The sequence below is a fragment of the Pezoporus wallicus genome, unplaced genomic scaffold (assembly GCF_028554395.1).
Source record: "Pezoporus wallicus isolate ANWC-B61680 ecotype Strahan unplaced genomic scaffold, APGP_CSIRO_Pwel_v1 scaffold_2584, whole genome shotgun sequence".
NCBI classification, from domain to species: domain Eukaryota; kingdom Metazoa; phylum Chordata; class Aves; order Psittaciformes; family Psittacidae; genus Pezoporus; species Pezoporus wallicus.
Genome location: NW_026642851.1, coordinates 1,468,445 through 1,488,410, shown reverse-complemented (window position 1 = coordinate 1,488,410; position 19,966 = coordinate 1,468,445). Strand labels below are relative to the sequence as shown.

Below are 19,966 nucleotides of genomic sequence, written 5' to 3'. Positions count from 1 at the left end.
CCCTTGAAACAGTTAAGGGTGAATCTCTGAGCAATCAGCTTTTATGTAGAGAATTTGTTTTCCATCATTATCTGTGATAGGATACTGAGATATCCATCTCTACACAGTAGGGAAACATTATAGAATACATACAGAATTATCTGTAACTCTCATAAAGTGATTTTATGGCCCAGAGCGAAATTGCTTGTGCATGACTCATATTTTTGGATCGCATTCACTTGTGCAGGAGTTGCCTTTCCTCACAAATGTTTGCTGAAACTTCTTGCCGTATTGTTAGCATAATCTCTAAATTCTCTAAGGTTCCCGCATTCAGATTCTCACTATGACACTGGCAGGTCAGGCTGTTTTTACTTTTTTTTCATTTTTGCATGCCTGTTCTGAAAAGATGGTTTTTCTGTCTTACAAATAATACAACAAGCTGTGGAAATGTCTTTGATGACAGCACAGTCTGATCTTGTCTGGGAGTCTAGACGGACTGTAGAAATGACTCTTTTTGCATATCATACACCAAATCATTCATAGGATTGTTTATCCCTGCAAGCTCACCCGGGAAAACATAGATTTAGTGTTCTGTGCAGAAGTAGTAACGTGTAAGATTTTGGCCTTTCCTCTGTATAATCTTCAACTCGCAAAATGAGTTACAGTGATATACTCAGATCAAAAAGAAAGACAGGCTTCTATTACTTGAAAAGGAAAAACAAAAGAGAGTCATTCAACAGTATTTATTTGTGTGAGTCCAGATCAGTGTTACATAAAGTGTTCTGCCACGGATATTGCGTGCCTTGCTCATGCAGAGCCCCAGTGTCTCCAGCTCAGCTCTGTACACACTTTTACACAGACAGATGGATGTCCATCCACACAGTTGCATGTCATGGGCCATTGCCATCCCTCCTCCTGTTTAGTAACGAATGAAGGAGCTAATTAATTTGCTGGCTGGATCATTTTGGCAGGCTGCAGTAAATCCTATACCGAATTTAGGAGAGCTGGTCTGGGCTGCAACAGCTTCAGATGCTACCAGGGCTGCTGTGTTGTTAGTGGCTTTTTCTGGTTTAAAAAAAGAAGAGCACTCATATATCTTCCAGCACAATTCTTCTCGCTATAAAGCCTTAAGTGAGAAGCAGAAATACTTTGCAGCTCAAGAGCCTGGAATCGAGGGCTTGTAAAGTGAATAGCAGCCTCTTCAGTCATTAACCCTCTGTGCCTGTCTGTAAAGAACTCTCTGATGAGTTATTCCATGCTTGTCTGTCCTCAGGCATGACACATGGGGGATTCACAGCATGCGCATGCACTTTTGGAAGTGTCTGGCAGAAATGTGGCAGCCTTTAAGGCTCTCTCTTCAGTGTGCAGACACCAGCCAGTTCTTTGGCTTGGCTGGGGTCCTCCTTTGACTGTCCTTTTTGTATGGATTGATTCTGGGGTATGATGGAGCTGGGCTGACAGTTTAAAAGCGGCAGTCCTTCTCCCCCTGTCTGCCAGCTGTCCCTAGCCAAACCCATCGCTGCCCAGTTTTTGTGGTGGTAGCAGTGCTTGTCACCACCCACATTGTGAGAGGGAGATAGATCAGCAGAGACGTATTGTTTTATTCATTGTTTCATTTTGTTTTCCTTGGGGTATTTTTCTCCATGGACTAACTCAGTGTGAGAATAGATGAGTGAGCATGTGACTGGGGGCGAGGGGTTGGGAGCCTGGCAGCACCTAGCTTTCATATTTGACCCAGCAGCACTGCAAAGCCTAGAACTAAGCTGCAAAAGTTGACTTTTAGGCAATAGCACTCAACCCGTCTCCTACAGCACCAACATCTGAAAAGGCCATGTCACTGGAAGAATTCACCCCTGCCTGATAACTCAGTAGCATCCACTTGTTTGAAGGTGCATCTCTGATTTGGGAAGATGAGTGTGATTACTTGCATTAGAAAGTCAGCAGGACACTTTGTAAAGACCCGAAATATACTCACTGAAACCATTAATGCTCCACTTATACTGCATCCTTTTTAAAACCTTTCTTCTCTCATGACTGTTCTAAATATCACATTAGGTCAGCTGTAAATTCATAAAACATTGGATCCATCATAAAAAATTGTGATTATAGTTGTGTTATAATAAAGCACAGTGTCTTTGAATTTCACATTGCTGTATAAGCAGTTCTTCTTACCTGTTTGAGCACATAATTGACTCCATGAATTTTGATCAAAGCAGAAAACGCCAAGTATCAAATCATTAAGGAAAAAATTGAAGTAATAAGGATTTTTACTTTGTTAGGTTCATCACGGTTTTAAGAAACTAGGCAACAGTAAAGTTTAATGCTGCTATTAACCCATGGTGTAAAGAGAAAACATTTCATTGCTTAGGTAAAAACACAAGACACAAGGCCTAACCATGCATCCTTTGTGAAGGTAAGGAGAGTGAGATCAGGGCTGGTTTCGCTTGTGTAAGTATTTAGAATTTGGCCCTTTTTGCTGTATTAGCCAGTCGTGGTCTTTATTACATGAGAAATGGCAGAAACATGAAGAATGTGGCAGGGTCTATAAGCAAGGAGTTAAAAATAATGGTGACATTTTCAGTTAGGCTATGTAATGTTATCTCCTTAGAGTATGTACTTTTAGTTGTTTGATTTCAGCATCGTGTCTGAAAATAACTGAACACATTTATTTTCACAGTGAGGGGTCTATTTTCTCCTCAATGCATGTGCTTTATGCCCATTAGCATTAATGGGAGTTATACACACACTTCCAGTGGAGAGGAGACTTAAATAGTCCGTATAGATGTGCTCTTGTGGATCAGTAACCCCTGATTTAAAGAACATGAGTTATAAAATGAAAGAAAACTGCAAACAAGCACACAAAAATCTGTTTGTTTGAGTGTGATGGGATCTTAAACCTATAGAAGTTATCCAGAGAATAGAATGAGTCATTGTAAATACACTTTACTTTCTGTGAGACCTAAATATTCAAACCTTTGCTGCTCTAGTAGTTGAGATATTAGGATAGTATGTATAACGTATTTTAGCTTCTGTGGTCGTATGTCTTAATTACTGGTCAACAAGTTTTCTGTGTGGTAGAAGTTGATTTTAACAGAACATGGACCACTGACTGTAGATTTATTCACATGTCCGGGTGATTGATAGTTAGACCTAACTGTGTGTCTCTTTTGTAGATATATTTTCTAGAAAGCTTGCTCCCATTGTGCATGCTTCAGTGATGTTACACAGTTGCCGGTGTCATAAATATTCTCTAACAACCAGGTTTGTTGCTTACTTGGCTTATTGAGAATGCTCTTTGCACCTTTGTGAAAGAAGTAGCTTCTCGTCCACCTTCCATTGTTTATTTTGTTTTCCATTAATCTCTTCCAGGTCATATTCTGCTTGCACTGTGAATAAATAGATAGAAACTGTAATTCAATTATTTATTCTTTGATTGTAATAAAATGTAAAGTAAGTTTTGCAGCACAAGACTGGAGAGTTTGAAGCTGTAGTCACAAGGAGCTTATTACTCTACATTATTTTGTAGACCAGTTTACAGGACAAACTATTGTGTCTGTTTGGTGATCTTTCAGATAGTTGATTTTGGTCATGCTGTTAAAGGGCAACTAGAAGGACAGGTGGAACTGGAGAGAAGTAAGGAATGATCTTTACCTAGACCACCCAGAAAAGATGGCTATGCCAAAGAAAGCAGTTACTGGAATTCTTCATGCAGTTGTTACCTCTATCCATGTTTCCTTGCAGCAGAATTGGAATCGTATTGATCTTTTTGTGACTGTTTTAGGTTTCAGAGTTAATATCTCCTTAAGCTGTTTCAGGGCTGCTGCATTAGGTTGTTTGTGTACTTCCCCATTTGCTCTATGATGGGTGTTAGTCGTGTATCACATTTTCAAGTGCATGACCAGTGAGGGAAGAGCTGGCAAGTGCCTGAAATATGTAGAAAAAGTAGTACAGTATGGAATATCCCACTGATGCCTATAAAATAATTACCTTGGGTTTCAACAGCCTTTAACAGCTGCTCTGAGATTCTTAGGGTTCTAGACAGAGAAAAATGCATTATTTGTGACCAACTCTCACATTTCAGCGTGGTCGCTGAGTCACTTTGTTTTCTGGGTAAAGTAAGGAAGGGTTGGTACTTGTGCACCTACCTTCAGATCCCTGTGTTCCACTATGGATTTCATACAGAAAATATATCCAGCATCTCTTTCATGCAGTTAAAAGCTGCTGTAGCCCAGAGAGAGAAATACGAAACTAGGTTTTGTGTCATGTAGTTATCCAGGTAGATTTTCCAGTAGGTTTACTTTTGCCATCATAAAGCTCCTGTAGAGCATATATTGAGTTAGGAAATGTTTTTGCCACAAAAGCAGAGTTGAGACTCGCTATAAAATACTTTGCTTAAAATCTGTGTTGAGTTACAAGTATTTTTGGAACACAGATAAATGGCTCACGCACGTATCATGAAAGCAAATTTGAGCAATAATAAAGGGCTGTACTTACAACCTGGTTTTATTCAAAAGCATTCAAAGATCAAGTAAGATACAGTAGTTACAAGAACATGCACAATCCAGGCATAAAGGATAATTAAATGGATTGTGAGGCGGTGCCTGAATTTCACCATTGATATTTTTGCTAGGGAGGTTGGAACACTGGCCTCAGAGAATTTTAAAAGCATGTTTTAACAAAGCAGAATCTCTTGCATTGTTGGAAAATGTCAGGAGCTAAGGTTTTGATTTGCTTCCCCTCTGCCTCTGAAATACTGAGCAGAACAAGCTCTTCGTCCGTTGTCATTTGAATTTTGACTAATACAGCCAGTATTCACAAAGGGATTTTTGAAGTAGGTTAAGTAAGAACTCCCTAATGAAAAAAATGCACTAGTTTGAAATCAGTCAATTTAATTACTGTGTTTTATGAAGGCCATTACCCATTGCTGATTACTAGGGTGATAAAATCTTTAAGCTTTGGTAGCCTCCATAGGGGGTGAGCCGATCTAAGTAGAGCAAAGTCCAGTCATTATCACCCTAAATACTTGTGTTTCTCATTACAATATTCATTACTTTAGGTTACTGTGAATGCTATGAGGGCTTTATGTAAGCACTGGTTTATTCTTCTGTAGAAAAATAATGTTGTTCATGTTGATAAGTTAAAATCAAGCATTTATACACTTTTAGGGTTTAAAAGAAGGCTTGGCTACATACAGGCATAGAAATATAGACATTTATGTCAGTACTCCTATACACTCCTATCCCTGGCTGTGTACTTGTTAGTAAGGTGGTACTAGTTTGATAAGAAATGGAAAAGGGTATGAGTTACCTTTTTCTTTCAGTCTGTTTTGGTACATAAATAAGCTGGATTGGAGGCTTGTGTTACTAATAGCAGACTTTATTAGAGAAGTACATTTCAAGAGGGAAGACTGGGCCATGATCTAACTAATCTGATTTACCCAAGGCTGGTTGTTGCGGGTTGGAGCTGTTTATCTCCAGTGCCAGTCTGGGGCTTTGCACTTCCCTTTCCCTGCTGCTTCTTGCACATCATGTGGCACCACTACCTCTCTGCCCTTCTCCGTCCTTTGCTGTGGCCTTTTGACTTCAAAGTAGCTTCATAAAGTCAATGTTATTTAAAAAATTACTTCAAAATCATTTCCCCTCTTTTTTTAAAAAAGAACACTTGAAATGTATCAGAGAGAGGTGTGGATCTAGGCTACTGGGAGAGAAGAGTAGCCTGTAGAAAGAGGCTGAAGAACTTGGTATGACTATCCAAGGAAGTCTGGTGGCAATATAGATGGTTCATGTACTTGCAGAAGTAGGAGTGCTTGGGGCCAGAGAGGGAAAACTAGTGGAGCTGAGGACATGCTGCCACCAACACATGTGGCAGCAAGCTGGCCATCTATTCGAGTCAAAAAAATTAGAAGACTATTTTTAACTATCAGAAGGCAGAAGTTACAGAACAGATAGGGGCAGTGGGACAAACATCCTCTTGAAGTGGAGCCTGATGACAGGATTTTGTGATGTGCTTCTGTGTGATATAGCAATGGGTCACACCTGGCATACTCCTGCCTATGCCATGATCATAGAATCATAGAATAACAGAATCTTTTGGGTTGGAAAGGACCTTGGGTTGGAAAGTTCCAGCCCATGGCAGGGACACCTCACGCTAGACCAAGACTGCGTCCAGCCTGGCCTTGAACACTGCCAGGGATGGAGCATTCACAACTTCCTTGGGCAACCCATTCCAGTGCCTCACCACCCTTACAGTAAAGAACTTCTTCCTTATATTCAATTTAAACTTCCCCTGTTTAAGTTTGAACCCGTTAACCCTTGTCCTGTTGCTAGAGTCCCTGATGAAGAGTCCCTCTCTGGCATCCTTGTAGGCTCCCTTCAGATACTGGAAAGCTGCCGATGTATGCTTGTTCTTGGTAACAACAGAGTTTCTTCTGTTTTGTTTTTTTTTTTTTTAATATATATATATATATATACATATATGAACATCAGATTCCACTATCATTTTACTGCCAGAGTATTACTTGTTAAAACTAAAGGAGGAAGTACCAGATTTGTAACAAAAAACCTTTCTCATGTTGATAGACAGCGGAATTAAATGGGCATTAGTGAAAACAGACAGAAAGCGAGGTGGGGAAGGTGGGTTAAATAATCATCCTAAAAATTCAGTTGATTCTTTATCCTTACCTTCCAGTTGCTTATGGTGAAATATTTCAGTAGTTCTCCCGAGATGGCTCACTAGCTCCCCAGAGAATTTCGTGGGGTAAAAAGACATAAGTTTCCTATATGATACAAATATCTTTTATGAGGATTCCTCATCTCCTCATCACGTGAAATAAAAAGCTTCAGAAAGCCAGTCCCTTTTATTCATTTGCACACTACTTTTAAAGCAAATGTATGTTTCCTTTTCCCTTTCGAAGGCCCGGATCCTCCCCCTGCAGAGAAGATCAGAGAGAACAAGCCGCATGTGACAGGAGTTAATCATGTAGCTTAGTGCACTATTAGAAGGCACTCAGATAACGAAGTGATGAGAGTGGCAGCAGAGAAGCTGTAAGAGATCGTTCCCTTTCTACACAGTAAATTGTGCGGGGGGGGGGGGGGAGAAGGGAGAGCTGTCTGTGACAATCTTCCTGCCCTTTTTTTCCTGCTGAGCTGGGAAACATGGTAAAGGGCAAGAGAGAAAGGAGAAAGGTAGGCTCTAGATAGGACATACTTGTCCATCCACTCTATGTTTAGCACTTCAGCACTACCAATGGCTTCACTACCAGCTTGTCAGTTACTGCTTCTCCTGAAAACCTTTCAAGAGGTTTAGTGGAAAAGGTAATCTGGGTCTAGGCTTTCCATGGAAGTTGCAGGTGAGGCAGCACAAGCTGAGCGAGTGTTTTAGCTGGTCTTCCTCATTCTGATCGTGCAACCTGGAACGTCAGTGAGAGACAAAACTGAATTCAATGCATGTAATAAAGTCCCAAAGTATGCCGATGTATGTATAAAGTCCCAGACTAACACTAGTTAAGTTTGTTGGGTGGTATTTTCTCTGATAGTTTTTATCCCCAAAAGATACACAAAAAGATGTGTTACTGGAAAATGTTCATAGCTTTTACATAAAAGTACGGAAGGGAAAAAAGTACCAAATGTAAAATTCAGTTTAAGCTTAGTCCGTGTGCAGCAATTTGCAAATTTCATTGAAATTCATGTGTTATCATTGTGGTGTTAAACTGAAACAGCAGCTGCTTTGTATAATTAATTTTCTTCATGATGCTTCTGTGGTTTCAACCTGCCACATTCAGCAGCAGTTTTCATGTTGAGAACCCTTAACTATGTTTTCAGTCTTTTTTTATGGTTTGCAAAGTGGTCTGTATTTGAACACGAAAAAATATCTAATTTATTTAATTTGACTTGGAAAGTAACGGTTGAACCTAAAATATCAATTGAAGATAACTCTGGGCCTTAATATTTCCTATTAGGCAGCTAAAATTCCATCTTCAGTTTAATTTAAATGTGAAATGTATCCTTCAGTGGGTAGAGCAAGGGAAAAGACCATGTCTGAAATTAAAAAAGACAACAGCCAAACTGCTGTTCCATGGATGAGCTTTCGCAGGTAATGGAATGTGCGCAAAATCTCAGGAAAGGCAACGACTGTCTTGCAAACCAAAATCTTTAAGCAGTTCGTACACGACTTTTGGTCAGTGTCCACTTGCCAGCTGGAAGCCGGAAAGCCGTGACAGAAGTCCTGTACAGTTCCTGTTCTGCCACGTTTCTGGGCATGAATCACGGCGTGGACATGACTGACTTGGTTTGGAAATGAAGCAGGCTGAGCTGAAGACACCATGATTTATTTCTTCCCTGTGGCAACAGTCCTTCACTCAGCTGGACTTTCAGGGAGGCACCTTTGCCAGTGCAGTTACCCCAGAGGCTGAATATCCGCTATTTCAAGTGGAAGTGGTGGGACAGTTCTTCCAATCCATGTAGTTGTCAGTAAAAAAAGAAAGAAAACATAGATATGGGAAGGAACATTAGGTTAAAGGCTCCTTACCTTCTAGTTTTGTTCCATTTGGTATATTTAGGCTTTCTAAGTGCAATGGTGAGAGCTGATAACATGATTTAGTAGAGAAGGAATTCTCCTGATCCCTTAGCTCCATGTGTTAAATGTCCTGAAACTCGTGCAAAAAAATTACAGGAGTTTTCAATGACCTTGCGAAATGGTAATCAAAGCAGGACTGAGCAGGACTGAGATCCTTATGGGAGACAAGCAGCAGGCAGAATGCATCAATGTTTTTCTTAACCTGTAAATCGATGGCATTGCAGAAGCGGTGGGAAGTTAGGAGCCGCAAGATGCTGCATAGGGCACCACCTCTTTTGAAGCAAAATTGTGAGCTTTTCTGAAGCATGTCAGATGCTCTCTCAGCTCCCATAGTTTATTAATTATATTAAATCCCTTTTGTTTCCAAGGACTTAAACAGGCCAATAGTCTCTGCCATTGAAAGCATAACTCGAGGGGATCTGCAGGAGAGGATCCCCATAACATGACTCGTGAAAGCACTCCGGTGTGCTTAAAACACAGGGTATGAGATTATAGCTTAACATTTGTAATTTAAAAATAAGAGGTGATCTAAGGAAGCAAAAGTAATCTAAATTTCAATTTTCAGTTATCTCTTTCAAGATGACTGGTGATTACTCATTATTTTATCCTCTGTAGTCAATATCAAGGGCAGCATTTGTACACATTAACTGAGGGAATGTTAATGTGTCTGATAGCTCGGACATCATTCTTCCTGGTTAATTGAGGAGAGCCTGATCCAACTCTGATATTATAGGTGAAACTGTAGCATTGTCTTCAATTAAAGATACTTTCGACTTCCTTGTTTTCTTTTCCATAGGCCCCATCAAGTTTTAATCCTCAGGCTGAAGTTTCCGTAACTGGTGCTTGCTTCCAGCACAGGTTTTGTTGTTTCTTGCTTTTTTCTTTTTTTCCTTTAAAGATTAAAGACAATATCATAACACAAAATGAGTAACGTGCTCAAATTGAGGGAGTTAGCCTCAACTCTGACATTTCCTATCTTTGAAGTGTTACAGTCTGCAATCTTAATGTTCTGTTAACATGCATTTGTGTGTCATGTATGTGTAATTTATGGACTACATTTTGGTCTGTTCTCTTGTTAGACTGGCATCAAGATGACTGCTGTAGACAAAGAGGACTAAGTTTAGAAAAGAATTAATGGGCATTCAAATTCTTGAGTTCCTGTGTAGGCCATTTATACAGTGTATCTTTGCACATTACTTATAAATTATTAAAATAACACCATTGTTTGCTTGGTATTCAAAACATAATTTACCATCAAATGTGTAACAATTCAGCAGCTACTGTTCTCCTTAGGAGAAAAAGTCAAAGTTTGCTGAAAATGGGTTCAGTTTCTGTTTGAGATTAAGAGGGGGTTTTTGTCATATAAGCTAATATTTTGTCTTCTTTTTACTATGGCAGCACTAGTTAAATCAGACCCTGCTGGTGAATTGCAAAGAAATAAATCACAACAGACATTAATCTAGATGAGGGCTAAGTAATTAACTTCATAGAAGGGTGGTGTATACTGTGTCTGTGACACTAGACTGACTGCTGTGTGTAGAATAAATGCAGTATTTAGGCTGCCTATGGTATTCCACCCCTTCAATTAAGTAAACAAATATATATAGAGCTACTCTGGAGTGTATCCTTTGTGGTCTAAACACTGTATCTTATTAAAATCATCTGCATGCAGTATGTGGGGTTTGAGTTCCTGCCAGTGGTTTCATCCATTGTTAACAGTGATGCTCGGCTCTCCCAAGAGTTAAATACAGTGGTACTACAGTTATGTGGAAAGGGTGCTCTTGGTTACTTTGGTGGCCATTTCTTTGCATATTACCTCCCACTTTGTTTCCATCCATGTGTGTGGCATAGGGTGTTGCCTGGAAAAATACAGGCTTTTTCAGGAAAAAAAAAATCCATATAGGTTGAGAAAAATATCAAAGGCAGTCTGTAATTGATTCTGGGGGGCAAGACCAGGGCCAGAATAGGTGCATGCCTGCCTGCTCTGTGTGTGCATATCAAGATACTTAATATTTACATTTACATATCTGTTTTCACCTCAGCGATAGTGATAAAACATCTGTTGCACTCCAGAAGATAGGATCAGTGGCTTAAAGCAGAATTGTATTTCTTGGTTTTCACTTGTAAGTATTACAGTCCTCATTCTGCAAGTGCTCTTTTTTACCCAGAAAATGAGACTGGTTGTCTGTTCTGCTTCTGAGAGAACATCAAGCTGAAGTAGTTATATCATAATTAAAAATATTTATATCTACAATGTCATAAATGCGTTCAGATGTTAACCCATTGCACAAAGTGTTTGCAGCAGATTTCAGTACAGCACTTAATTTTTGAGGGTGATATGGACAATATAGGTTGACAAAACTTCTGCTTAGAGAAAATAGCTGAAATGAAATTCGCCTGAAGCTACATTTATTTGATGATGTTGTTAAATTGAACGAATATAAAAATGGTGATAAACCACATACACAAATAACTTGGTGTGAAGTCTGAAATTTTAGTCATTAGTTTGCCAGACTTGCTGTTTCCCACAAACTCAAATTAATCTGTATATTTCCTAAGCTCTAATTAGCTATCTCTTCAAAGAGTGTTTCTCTTGCCCTTCTCAAAAGCGACAGAGTATTTTAGAGATTAGGGAAACATCAATTTTCATACAGTTTTTCTTTTCCCTGCTGGATATAAGGTTTTTTTACAAATACAGCTGTGCTGAAGCAGAGACAAGTAAACAGGACTGTCTAAAATAAGATCAGCCTTTGCCTCTTAACAGCAGCAGACCCAAATGCAGCTAATAGAAGGTGTGCATTAATCAGAAAGTTTCTGATCATAGGAGCACAGTGAGTAGCTGTAGAAACCCATCAGCTTAGGTCAGAACAAGGTTTTCTGTATACAAAAATAAGAAACCATTCTGCTTCTTTGCAATGTGTTTGAATGGGCCACAGGTTTTTGAATGGGGAGCCACTGTCACCCTTAGAGCGTATCTTGGACCACCATGCAGGCTCGTCTGCAACCATCTAATTAAAAACAGTGTGTGGCAGCACGGTTGCATGGGCTGGCTGCAGACCACATACTCCAGCAGCTCATTCCAAGTCGTGGTGTAACGGTTCATTTTCAGATTCTCTTTTTACACCTGTGTCCATGGGACGTGTGTGTTAGAAGCGATTATAGACCCTTCTGGTTGGAAAAATCCACCCCTTCTCAACAGCCCCTCAGTCAGAGACGGCACTGAGGAGGTTCTTCCCATGGCTGGTTTAGCTTTGAAGCATCTGAAATCTAGGTGAAGGTGAGGAAAAAAAGTGATTATTTCCCTGGTGTTTGGGATTGTGCAATACTTTCACCAGGCTACGGTCCTGCAGGTTATGAACTGGTGTCAGGTAGATTGGCCTGTGAGGTACAGGCACTGAAAGGAAACACAATAGGTTGAACATGGATGAGTCCAGAGGAGGGCCATGAAAGTGATCAGGGGGCTGGAGCACCTCTCCTATGGAGACAGGCTGAGAGAGTTGGGCTTGTTCAGCCTGGAGAAAAGAAGGCTCCAGGGAGAACTTGTAACAGCCTTCCAGTATCTAAAGGGGACCTACAAGAAAACGGGAGAGGGGCTTTTTTTCAAGGATAGGACAAGGGGAATGGCTTTAAACTGAAACAGGGTAGATTTAGATTTGACATTAGGAAAAAGCTTTTCCCTGTGAGGGTGGTGAGGCACTGGACCAGGTTGCTCAGAGAAGTTGTGGCTGCACAACAATCCCTGGCAGTGTTCAAGGCTGGATGGGGCTTTGAGCAACCTGGTCTAGTGAAAGGTGTCCCTGCCCATGGCCGGGGGTTGGAACTGAATGAGCCTTAAGGTCATTTCCAGCGCAAACCATTCTGTGATTCTATGACTGTGCTCACTTTGAGCCTATGGGACATTCATTCTTCCAAAGTGGAGGCTCCTCCTGAAATTGCATTCATCCCCTTCTCAAGAGAGTGCCCAGCCCTCAGAGTAGAGCTGTGCTAGAGAAGAGTGTGGAGGGATAAAGGCAGGAAGAGTTTGTCCACTTCCATCCCAAAGATTTACAGGCTCCAGGGAAGGTGGGCAGCCAGGAATAAAGTGGAATATCCTCAATGAATAATTCATTTGCTGGAAAGTGGTTTTCAGGGAAACTGAAGCTATACAGAGATTTGGACAAATTGAGCTGAAACACTCTCAGCCATAAAAAAGATGGATAGGAGGGGAATATACAAAAATCTTGAAATACGTTGTAATATCTCATTTCAAACTTCTGGATAGATTCCTTTAAAAGGCACATTCAAAGCTTTGGCATTTTTGTCTCAAGTCTTTATTTTTCCTTTCTCTTTTTTCAGTAGACCTAACTTAAAAGAGCAAATGTTACCAGGAGGTATTAAATAATCTGAAAATCATAAATTTATCATGAAGATAAATTTATGTTGATTTGTGTCTTCAGGCATTGGTTTTTGTTGCTTTTTCTGAGTGCTTGGAGAGCCCAGCACAAGCAGACATAACTGCCAGCATCAAGAGTTGTCTGATCAGAGCACCTCCTTTTCATGAGTTCTATCTTGCAGTTTTAAGAGTAGCAGTGTTCAATGCAGTTGCTAATAGCACAGTTTGTGGGAAAACGTGGGAAATAGCGTGTATTTGTAAGATCTCTGTGTATGGATTGGAAGCTCTGCACACAGAGGAACTCTCTGCCTTGACGAGAAGAAGATGGAGGAGGCTGCTCCTGGTGCTGCTGCCTGTGACTGGCCTGGTGAGCCTCGGGGGCAGTGGGCTCTTTTTCTCTCTTAACAGATGCACATAAACGTTCCCCTTGGTCAGTATGAGCACCAAGGGGGGCACATGTTTGTGCTTCAGGGCTGGAAAGCTAAAGGTAAGTGAAGTATTTGGCTAGAGTGATCACCCAGGGAGCACAAAGAAGCTTCAGAAGCTTCAGAAATCCAAGGGCTCTGTGGTGGAACCACAGGATATAACCTTGTCACTGCATAAATCACGCAGAATTGTGACACAGCAGCAGGACAAAGCCAAGAGGAAAATCAGGAAGATCCTAGCAGTCATTTCTTTTGGATCTAGTGGTTTTCTTTATCTACAGTGGAAAATAGGCACAAGTTGGAACAATCTTACTTTAAAACTTCACAAGCCCTGTTCCTTCAAAGTCTGCTGTAACCCCATGACTGAAAAATGAACCAGGGGACCTACTGTGGTTGACCTATGCCACACAACTAGACAAATCCCTTCTTTTCAAATCCAAATGTTGTTTAGATCCTCTCCAGTCTTGAAAGTACAGCTCAATACATTATCACCCACAACAGAAGAGGGTGAGAATGTTACTATGGACAGGGGGCTTCTAGCTGGCCAGGAACCAGCTGCCTCTAGCAGATGGGAAGGAGAAGAACAAGGGGACAGAGAGATCTCAGCTCCTAATTTACAATCCTTTTGCTGTTGCATCCCATTATCTCAGTTTTTAGGCCCTTTGTGTTCTGTTCAGTCAAAAATTGCCTCCCCTTGGTATATGTATGTAGCGGGGACTGGGGAAGCACAGGCTGGGAAAGATTTGCATATGTGCAATGTCTTTTATCTATAATAAGATAAACTGATAACTGTAACACCTTGCAGGAATAGGCAGGAATCTATTTCGTGTTCCTATCTGAGGCTGCTCTGGGCTTGCTGACTCTACCAATACACCTCTCCAGTGTTTTTTAATTGTGGCTGATGTGTATCCCTTGTGTGCAGCACACAGCCAGGTGCAGTCTGGGGGCTCAGCTGAACCCATTTTGCCTGGGGTTCTGAAGGCTGCTGCCTGGACAGTGCTGCCCAGGGAGGCTTCCTTTTTCCAGCCACTTTACTTGTGCTGCACTGTTCAGTCAGGAGGTGTGTGCTGGTGAGTTATCTTTTCTTATGCAAAATCTGTTTATCTCAAATCATAGTAATGAAGGTGGTGGGAAAAATAATTCTGAGAGTTTGCATCACATAAATAATTTTTTTAATAAGCAAGAAAAAGGGCTTGTGAGCTAGGTAAAATCTTACTGGTGTCTAGTATTTAGTATGTTACATGCCTTTGTTATTTGTGTACATTACTGATCGTGCAGGAGGCCCTTACAGATACTGAGTGATTTTTGAGAAATATTTTAAGAAAGTGAATTAGGGGAGAAGATCTAAAAGGATGATACCAAGAAAACTTTGATTAGTATTGGGTTTCTTGAGGAAGAGGAGACCCCAGTTATCCTGACTTAAATGTCTTCCCCAGTTAAACATGGATGACCATCCTAACATCTAGAGAAGATGTTTTCCTATGCTAAATTCTCACTCCTGTTAGCAGCTGAGCATGTGTAACTTTACAAGCAGAAGCAGGTTTCTGTGGATGCATAAACTTGTAGTCACACTTGCAGGTCAGCAGCTTGCAGACTGAACGCTTTTGATATTTTAAAAGCCAGACAAAAGTACCCCTCTTCCAACAGCTTAACAAAGTTTAGCTAAAATCACCACCTTGCTTTGATAATACTAGTTCTCCCCATTAGAATTGCTATCTGATGCAACCTAAACGTTCCATGGTATTTAAGTTAAAGCAGTGTGAGTAATTCAGTCAATTAATTAGGTGTGGGTAGCACTTACCTTCTATTGTCAAGGGATCAAAGGAGAACACAATAGCATTTATTGTCTTGTTCGGCTCCATACCTTAGTGTCAGTTTATTCAAATAACCTTCTGACCCAAATGTTACTGCAAGTTATTACATCAACTTATTATGCTTTGGTGAATGTTTCTAACCTGCATCAAGACCGTGACTGCTGGGGCTCAACAGGTGCTGCTGCTTTGTGGTATCTGTATCTGGAAGTGGACAGAAAAATGGCAAAAACGTTGAACAAATGAGAAACACCCAGATAACACTAAACCTCTGCCCTTCCTCTGTGAAGTGTCTCCTGGCTTCTTCCATCCCTGCCCTACTATCTACAGAAAAAACTTGTGTGGAGAAGCTGAAAGGGAGATTGCACAGGCAGACCCAGGCCTCCAGCACTTGGGGGTGTCGGTGTGCCCGGCTGAAGGGACTCTAATGGAAAATGACTGGAAGGGGAGCATTAATTCAGAGAAGAATTTGGAGTTGGTGGGTACTTTTGTTTTGAGGTCTTTTGCTGTATAACTATTGTGGTTCAGTACTAGGGCCTTCACAGGAAGAAGGGGAGGGGGAATAAAGCTCAGTTTTTCCTTTGACTTAATTATTGCCAAGGTTTCCCTCTACATCTCTGAGGAATTTCTATTAGAGAGGTTTATTCTACTAACAGTCTATTAGCAGGATTGCCCCCCTTATTGAAAGCATGATGCAGTCCATGAGATTAAATAAGGTAAAATAAGATGAAAAGCTAAGGAATTAAATCATGTGCGGGCACTGAATGTTTTCATGGCTGTGCTGAAGGTATTCAATTATTGTTTTGTGAACTGAGTCAATAAAAAACAGGCCTTGCTAGATCCGTCAGCTGACAATAATGCCCCTTAATAATTTGTGGGGAGACTATTCAAGTTTGAAATGCCATTTATTTTAATAGGCTGGACCGTGATTTTATTTGTCTGCGTCCATGCTGTGGAGTAAAGGAAATGAAATGATCTCAATGTCACAAATTTACTTCATTTTTTTCTTTAGAATGACATACTGTCTTCTTTAGCTATTCAATAGAATGTAATGCTGTTTAAGGCTTTAAAAGACAAGGAGAAATGAACCTTTAATAAATTCAATAAATCCTTTGCCTAGGATGTTGTTGCACTTTAATGATTTTAGAATCATTAAAATCACTTATTTCACTACTTGAAATAAGTGAATATCATTTTATGCTTTTATTCTAGAGTTTGATTAATGGTAGTGCTGTACATATAGCGACAAAAAAAAAATCTTTTAGGACACAAGCAAGAGTAACAGGGAGATTGCAATACAGCTGGTTTTGGTTGTGTCTGCGATAGAAGGATCTCTGTACTGCCCCTTAAGTTACTGTACAGTAGGTTGTGTAGGTGTGTGGCTATGCTGAAACCTGTGCTATGGGTATGTGTGTGTTGGTGCACTGACCTCCAATCTAGTGTTACATTTCCTTCTGCTGAAGGTTTTTGAGAGAACTGAGCTGTCTTTCAGATAAAGGCCATAACAAATCCACATCAGTGCATGTGAGCATGAGAGGCAGCTGTCCCGAATGTTTTACTCCTAAAAGTCTGGTCTCTGTTCCTGGGAAAAGTAAAGGATCAAAATGCAAAGAGTGGAAGACAAAGAAGGGGAAACACAGGGACAGCAGCAACACCCATTGTGGGGGGCTGAGGTGGCTTTCACACAGGTTGCATTTCTCAGTCTGTAGCCTCAGTAAGTGCTGAACTGTATTATATTCAGTATTCCAACAGGCAAACCCCCAAACTTGTTATACTTCAGCCCTTCATAATATAACTGAATCACTGATAAATGCACTATACATGGGAAGCTTGAAGCATGCTGCGTTTTTCCCCAAAATATTGGATGTAGAGGCAAAACCAGGTACAAAATAGTTGAAAAACTGTTCAGTGCCATTGAGATTTGGAGGAGATGTTTAGATCCAGTATTATGAATTCCTGTCCGTATGATTAACACTGGACTTGCAACAGTGAACATGGAGCTTTCACACCTGGTTAACACTGGGCACATATGCAGGCTCTTTCCCCAGCTGGGCTTGCTAGTTGATGTAATGAATCCTTCTCTTGCTCTCCAGTTATGTGTCTCACTGTGGAGATGGAAGGAGAGGAGGATATGCACTGTATTCCAGTACAGTGTACCATACGGGCTTATGTGCAGCTCTAACCTGCTAGTGCCAAAGGGACATAAGCAGCCAGCCATCTGCATTGCATTTTGGCAGTGTTTTAAAAGAAGTAAGTCAGTAAGGTTGGATATCAGGTACCACAAACTGAATTAGCTAAACTTGTGCTCACTGTTCAGTCTAAAGGCCTTCATTTGCTAATTTATTATCTGCCCTGTAGTTACCAAACAGTTGCCTTCTTCAGTACCAAACACTGCACAATATATTGGAACAGCTATTTTTTCGTATTGTATCCAGGACATGATGACAGGGCTTCAGTGAGACAGTAAAAATGGGCATCATTCATCTGGGTGCTTGTTGCTGTTTTCTGGAATCTGAGTTAATGAAAACAAAGTTTGAGAAAACTGCCTTTTTTTTGTTTGTTTGCTTGTTTTAATGATCTGAATCCCAGCTTGCTTTATCTTCCAGAAATTGCAGTATTGGATCCAGCTGGAAATGACTGCAGTATTATTTTGCCATAGCACTAAAGCGTTTTGTCTGGAAGTTTAGCTATTTATATTACACATCCCTCTTGAAGCCTAATGTTCAAGAGCTCTTCATTAGAAACATCAATGGTATTAAATGGAAATGGATCTTGCATGATGATATAAAAAAATCAGACCAGTAATGCAGTACCCGGTTGGTATAACATTTCCGTTGTAATGCAGTTCTTGTAATTGTGAATTCCTTCACATAGAGGAGGGTAACTAAAATAATTAATATATTTATTTTACTGTTAAGAGCTTTAACGTACTTCAGGAAAACAGTTTCAATACAGAGCTGTAAAAGCTGTTACCTTGTGCACGTTGACCTTGGTCCTGCAAACGATTACACTTGGGCACAGCCTCGCTGACTTCAAATGGCCAGCTCACATGTGCAAGGTTAAACAGACGTGTATATGCTTGTAGAGATCAAGGCCTCACCTTAAATCTGAAATACTTTAACCAAGAGGTAGGTTTTGCAACAGCACGCCAGAGAGAAACTTTGCCTCAAAATGAAGATGATAGAGCTTTTTTCTGTGGCACTGATGCAGAAGCTCCTGGCTGGTGCTGAATTGGAAGCTGCCGGGTTTGTCCTGGAGCTGGGTTTGGGGGGGCCCATGCCTTGTCCTTCACCAAGCACAGCCACCATGACTGCAGTAGGAACCCTGCCCATGGAGGTGCCTCAGTTTGGGGCTGGAGAGATGCTGACCAGCCTCCCCATGTAGCCTAACTCCCTGTGGTCTCTCTGCAGCTGGCTGTCCCACACAATGACGAGTGGACTCGCTTCGCCCGGACCCTGGTGGAGATCCGCGCCAACCGGGCAGACAGCGAGGAGGAAGGGGCAGTGGAGCTGTCTGCCTAGAGGAGGACAAGGAGCAGTGCCCACCGCCACCAGAACAGCAGCTTCCCCCCCACTGAGTACACCGGTGTTCAGTGTCAGAGTCAGTCCTGCTGTGGCTTCCGATGCCAGTGTCTGTGCCAGTATTGCTCAAAGCATTCCGTATTAATCACACTGCTTTACACAAGGCTGAAAATATCCAGAGCATTTTCATACTTTATATTTCTGTCTGAAAAGTAAGAAAGAAAAGACAAATCAACCCTTTATGGGTTTAGTTGTTGCCTTTTAACTACTTAGTAGCTGTATTTAATAGCTAGGAACCCCTGGTTAAACTTGTGCTCACATTGCCCTTCTGGCATAGTCCTATTAAATCCATATGAAGCCAGATATGATTATGTGCAGATGTGGTGTGCTTCACTGTATGGGACTGGGCCAAAGACTTTAGATGTGGTGTTTCACATGGTGACTTACATTATGAATGGATGTACTATACGAAAGTTGCTGCTCCTTATTTATTGCGGTGTGCTGCATGGAACATATTTATTTGAAAGCATTAAAATAAATGATCCTAAAGCATGTGCGTAATGAGAGAACTGCATTGTCTGTGTGCTGCTGTAGAGGTTACGTTAAAGTCCACATAACAATTACAGTACATCAGTTGTGCTTAAGATGTAAGATCTATAAAGGTTGGCTTGAGTGGATGGAATGAGTTTCCTTTCTTTTTCTTTCAAGATGCCTATTATTTCTAGGCACTTTAACTATATTTCAGATACAGTTGTCACTGATACTTGTCATGCAAGTTAACACTAACAGTCTGACAAAGGGTTGTGGTTCCCGAATATGACACTAGTATTGCCAATAAAATGTATGGAGCCCGTCCTGTCGCAGTGTGGTTCATCTTTCCTTGCCAGCAGCACTCAGCGTGTTCATTACCAGTCACTGGGATAATGTGACTGCCCTGACTCACAAAATGCTCATGCAACTGCCATGGGAATAGAGGCCTTTGCTACAGGGACTGCCCAGCAATGGCCTCACATGCATCAGATCCTGCTACAGATCTTACATGAGCAGACAGTGATCCACGTCAGCTTCTAGGCTTGATTCATGTCTGTTTTTTCCCTCTATCCTTGGCTGTGCACATGCAGAGCAGCACCGTGTTGCCATATGCGCTAAAAGAAAAGGAATGAGAAGGACAAGACCTCCTAAACTGTATGAAGAGACGGGCTGGGGCAGGGAACAAGGGAATATTCTCCTTTATGACAAACTCTTGTGGCTTGAGCAAAGAAACGTGCGCAGCCTGATCTCACC

At 41.0% G+C, this 19,966-nt stretch overlaps 1 protein-coding gene across 14 annotated transcripts in view; it reads left to right on the top strand.

Annotated features, from left to right (window-relative positions):
• Positions 1-19,534, top strand: part of DYNC1I1 (dynein cytoplasmic 1 intermediate chain 1) — a 192,579-nt gene extending 173,045 nt beyond the window's left edge. For all 14 annotated transcript variants that reach the window (XM_057432592.1, XM_057432589.1, XM_057432596.1 and 11 more), the window contains one exon: positions 18,572-19,534. In XM_057432592.1, the coding sequence (XP_057288575.1) occupies positions 18,572-18,682 (111 nt within the window). In that variant the 3' untranslated portion in view covers positions 18,683-19,534. The remainder of the gene's footprint in view (positions 1-18,571) is intronic.
• Positions 19,535-19,966: the final 432 nt, after the last annotated feature.